This window comes from Bidens hawaiensis, unplaced genomic scaffold, assembly GCF_021521415.1.
Source record: "Bidens hawaiensis isolate Kalapana, Puna unplaced genomic scaffold, B.hawaiensis_p1.1 tig00006968_1, whole genome shotgun sequence".
Classification (NCBI taxonomy): Eukaryota; Viridiplantae; Streptophyta; class Magnoliopsida; order Asterales; family Asteraceae; genus Bidens; species Bidens hawaiensis.
Window position 1 is genome coordinate 644,084 of NW_027491478.1, and position 5,150 is coordinate 649,233.

The 5,150-nt window shown below is 33.5% G+C and overlaps 2 protein-coding genes across 2 annotated transcripts; both read left to right on the forward strand.

Moving 5' to 3' along the window:
• The first annotated feature begins 302 nt into the window (after positions 1–302).
• On the forward strand, positions 303–3,207 carry LOC143634021 (uncharacterized). The gene is made up of 6 exons (XM_077102209.1): positions 303–484; positions 592–1,191; positions 1,269–1,462; positions 1,570–1,599; positions 2,151–2,915; positions 2,981–3,207. Exons 1-6 carry the CDS (start codon positions 303–305, stop codon positions 3,205–3,207), a joined length of 1,998 nt encoding a protein of 665 aa, XP_076958324.1.
• A 191-nt stretch (positions 3,208–3,398) lies between these two features.
• LOC143634023 (uncharacterized) lies at positions 3,399–4,742 on the forward strand. The gene is made up of 2 exons (XM_077102210.1): positions 3,399–3,455; positions 3,558–4,742. The coding sequence occupies exons 1-2, from the start codon at positions 3,399–3,401 to the stop codon at positions 4,740–4,742; spliced, it is 1,242 nt and encodes a 413-aa protein (XP_076958325.1).
• Positions 4,743–5,150: the final 408 nt, after the last annotated feature.

Consider the following 5,150-nt stretch of genomic DNA (forward strand, 5'->3'; position numbering starts at 1 on the left):
AATATTATAAATCTTGGTCATAAACTTATATGTCTTATTTATTGTATAGATTACGATGATCATGGTGATCAAAGTTTCAAATGTGAGTCTTGCAACGCGTTCTTGTGGGAAGTTGAATCTAGGAGAGGAAAAAAAACTGTCGATACAACGTTCTCTTTATGTTGTCGCAATGGAAATGTTAAACTTCCTGATTTAAAGCAACCTCATGAACTTATGTAAAGTTATTTCGTGGCGAAGATCCTCTAAGAAAATATTTTTTGAAAAATATTAGACGATTCAATTCTATGTTCTCCTTTACATCAATGGGTGGGAAAATTGGCAATTCCATTAATAGAGGAAACGCTCCTTACACGTTTAGACTTGGTGGAGAAAACTACCATTCCATAGGAAGTCTTCTTCCCTTAGATGGTAACAAACCTCAGTTTTCTCAACTATACATTTATGATACGGAGAACGAAATATCAAACCGACAACGAGTTTTTGGGTAAGGCTTTCTTTTAAACATTATATGTTTTTCAATTTTAAATCAATTACTTTTTTATCATATATTTCCTTTATATTAATGTTAAAGTTTATTTGTTTGTCTTACAGTGAATCATCTTCAGATGCCGACAATTACGAAAATTATATTATTAATTATCTAAAGGAAATGTTAGACTCACAAAATCCATTGGTTCATGCATATCATATGGTACGTGATACTTTTAAAGAAAATCCTCAGATTGATTTTAAGCTCCGCATTGTTGGAACAAGGAAATACGATGCTAGGACTTATAACTTACCAACGGCCTCTGAGGTTGCCGCTCTTATTGTTGGAGATATTGGTGATGCAATGGAAAAGAGAGATATAATAGTTAACTCCAGTTCTGGTGGTCTTCGACAAATTAGTGAACTTCATCCTTCTTATACTCCTCTACAATTTCCTTTGCTTTATCCTTTTGGTGAGGATGGTTATAAAGTAGACATTCCTCACAGGAATGTCGATCCTTCGTCTAGGCCGAACCAATTCTCACTACCCTTAAATGAAAGAAGGCTTTTTCAGCAGCTTTTGGTTGACAAATATACCATGGTTGAGAGTCAAAGGTTGCATTTTATACGTGGAAAACAGAGTGAACTTAGGTCTGACACCTATGAAAGCCTTGAAACCTTAAGACGGCAGGAAATTCAGATGTTTCAACATCTGGGCAGCGTGTAATTCTTCCGTCATTTTTTACTGGTGGAAGTAGATATATGATGCAAAATTACTTGGACGCTATGTGTCTTTGTAGAGGGTACGGTTATCCAGATTTTTTCTTAACCATTACGTGCAATCCCGGTTGGCCAGAAGTAAAACGTTTTTTAAAGGATACCAATTTAAATTCTGAAGACAGGCCAGATATACTATGTCGGATTTTTAAAATGAAGCTTGATTCAATGATTAAGTTGTTGAAGGATAAGGCTTTGTTTGGAAAAATTAAAACAGGTTCGGTTCCCTATTTAATATTTTTTTTTTATATTTTGTTTACTGTTTGTTAAAGATATTTATTTTATTTAATTTTTGCTAATTTATTTGTTTGATTCCAAATGCAGCCGTTTACACAAATGAGTTTCAGAAACATGGTCTGCCTTATACCCAAACTTGCCTATTCATTGCTCCAGAGAATAAAATTCACAATCTGTCCCATATAGATAATTTTATTTCAAGTGAAATTCCTGACAAGGTCACTGAACCAGACCTATACCAACTTGTGTCAGATCATATGCATCATGGTCCTTGTGGTGAGGCTAATCCGAGCTGTAGCTGCATGATTGATAGAGAATTTTCAAAACATTTCCCAAAACGATTTCAAAATGAGACAAGTATAGATTCCAATGGTTTTCCGCTTTATAAAAGAAGAGACAATGGACGTTACGTCGTTAAGAAATGTATAAATCTAGATAATAGAAGTGTTGTGCCTTACAACAAAATTTTTTTACGAAAGTATCAAGCCCATATAAATGTCGAGTGGTGCAATAAAGAAGGATAAATCAAGTATTTGTTTAAATATATAAATAAAGGTCCAGATCGAGCTACAATTTCCCTTGTCCAAAATAACACCGCCGACAATGTAGATCCTCAAGTAGATGAGATTAAAGCTTTTTACGATTGTAGATATCTTTCTGCATGTGAGGCTGCTTGGAGAATATTTGCTTTTGGACAAGGGAAATTGTCCAAAATAACACCGCCGACAATGAAGATCCTCAAGTAGATGAGATTAAAGCTTTTTACGATTGTAGATATCTTTCTGCATGTGAGGCTGCTTGGAGAATATTTGCTTTTGATGTTCATTACAGGGTCTCGGCTGTTACGATACTTCCTTTTCATTTACCTGGTCAACAACAAGTAATTTATGGCCCTGAGGAAGATATTGAAGATGTTCTTACCAAGACTTCCAATTCAGTTTCAATGTTTACTGGTTGGATGGAAGCAAATAGAAACTACGAGCATGCAAGGAGGCTATCATATGCTGAGTTTCCAACACAGTTTGTATGGAAAAAAACATCACCACCAAAATGGGTAGAAAGGCAAAGTGGGTTTGCTATTGGTAGAATTCATGTCGTTCCCGCATCATTTGACGAGGCATACTACTTAAGAATACTTTTAAACAAGGTTAAAGGACCGAAATGTTTTGAAGATATTCGAAAAGTATATGGTTTTGTTTGTGATTCTTTTAGAGATGCATGTTATAGAAGAGGGCTTTTAGACGATGATAAGGAGTACATAGAAGCAATTGAGGAAGCAAGCCATACCGCAAATGGATATTATTTAAGAAATTTGTTTGCAACAATGCTTATAACATCCTCCTTATCAAGACCTGATTACGTTTGGGATAATACATGGCAATTTTTAGTCGACGGGATTCTTTATCATCAACAAAAGAAACACAAGAATCCAGGTTAGTTTTGTTATATGTGTGAACTTGTCTTTTTGTAGTTTAGTTTAAGGTAGATTTTTTTTCAGGTTTGTCTCTTGGTGATGAGCAACTGAAGAACTTGGCATTACTTCAGATTGAGGAGTTTTTGGTATCAAACTATTCATCTCTACGTAGGTTTTCACACATGCCTTTTCCAGATCAGGAATTTGTGTCTACGTCAATGAATCCTCTTATGATGGAAGAATTATCTTATGATAAGGATTCTTTGCCAAATGATTTTAAGCTTTTGTACACATCTCTAACTGATGAATAAAAAAGCGTTTACAACGAAATATTCAACTCCGTGAAACGTACAAAGGTGGTCTTTTTTTCGTGTATGGTTACGGCGGTACTGGCAAAACATACTTATGGAAAAATTTATCTGCCTCAATTCGGCCAAAGGGAGAAATTGTTCTTAATGTTGCTTCAAGTGGAATAGCATCTTTATTATTAGAAGGCGGTAGAATGGCTCATTCCAGATTCCTTATTCCAATCAATCTTACCGAGGACTCCCAATGTCAGGTAACTATTATAAATTTCATTAAGTCTAGATTATTTCACATTTAAATTTATGTTTTTAAATAATTTAACTGAATATAATGTTGACATATTCAACATTTTCAGGTTAAGGGAAATACAGATGTTTCTGAGTTATTGAAGAAAACATCATTAATAATTTGGGATGAAGCTCCCATGATTCATAAACATGCATTCGAAGCGTTGGGCAGAACTCTAAAAGATGTTATGAACGTTGATTTGGGCCACACTTCTGGATCATTGTTTGGAGGTAAGGTAGTTCTTCTTGGTGGTGATTTCAGACAGATTTTACCTGTTGTACATAATGGAACAAGAAACGATTGTGTGAACGCCACAATTAGTTCTTCTTACATATGGTCAAATTGTAAGATTTTGAAACTAATTAAGAACATGAGGTTGACTGTTGGTTCTCAAATGTCAAATACTTTAGAGATTAAACAATTCGCTGATTGGTTGTTGGATATTGGTCAAGGTAATCTTGGTGGTCCTAATGATGGTGAAGCAACTATATCAATTCTAGAAGATCTTCTAATAAAAGATTCCCTTGATCCTATGTCTAATTTAATAGACTTTGTTTATCCTTCTATGTTAGATAGGTTTAATGATCTTACTTACTTTCAAGAACGGGCGTTGCTTGCTCCCTTAAATGATGTGGTTCAAGAGATTCATGATCGTATGTTAGCGTATTTTCCTGGTCAAGAAATGGAGTACTTAAGTTCAGATAGCATCGACGAGGTTGAAAGTGTATCTGAGGATTTTGATCCCACGTTGTACTCTCCTGATTTTCTTAATGGTATAAAGATGTCCGGAATGCCAAACCACCGTTTGTTACTTAAGGTTGGAGTTCCTATTATGTTACTACGGAATATTAATCAGAAAAAAAGGTTGTGCAATGGAACTCGACTACAAGTTGTTAGTTTGGGTAAACGTGTCATTGAAGCTAAGGTTGTTTCTGGTACTAATATTGGATTTCGTACTTTACTTAGAAGAATAAGTCTTACACCGTCTGATAAGAAGCTTCCATTCAAGTTAAAGAGGAGACAGTTTCCTATATCGGTTTGTTTTGCAATGACTATAAATAAAAGTCAAGGACAATCCTTATCGCATGCTGGATTATATTTAAAAGACCCGACACATGGCCAACTTTATGTTGCTTTGTCTAGAGTGAAGACTCGCGAAGGTATTAAGATTGTTTTATTAGATAAGGAATCCAAATTGATTAGTGAAACCAAAAATGTTGTGTATAAGGAAATATTTGGAAACCTTCTATGAATTTATTGGCAATACTTTTTTGTTTACGTTTGTATCTTTTTAAATATGTTTAAGGTTTTTTAATAAAAGGATTGTATTATTTTATTTTGTTTAACTATAGGTACATGCTTGTGTGTTCAATTATGTTTAGTTGTTTATGGTTTTTGTAGTATATCTTTTATGTTTTTTAAATTTAATTTTATAGACTTTATTTATAGGCTAATATTATACTGATTTATATATATATATATATATATATATCTGAAATATATGTTATATACATTTATATCTTATCAATTTAATACATTAAAAAAATAGGAGAATAGGTTAAATGTTCATCAATAGTTTAATAAATATAGGGATAATCATGAGTTTTATGGAATCAATAAACCGTCATTTTTATTAATAATTAAAAAAAACTCTTTGGAA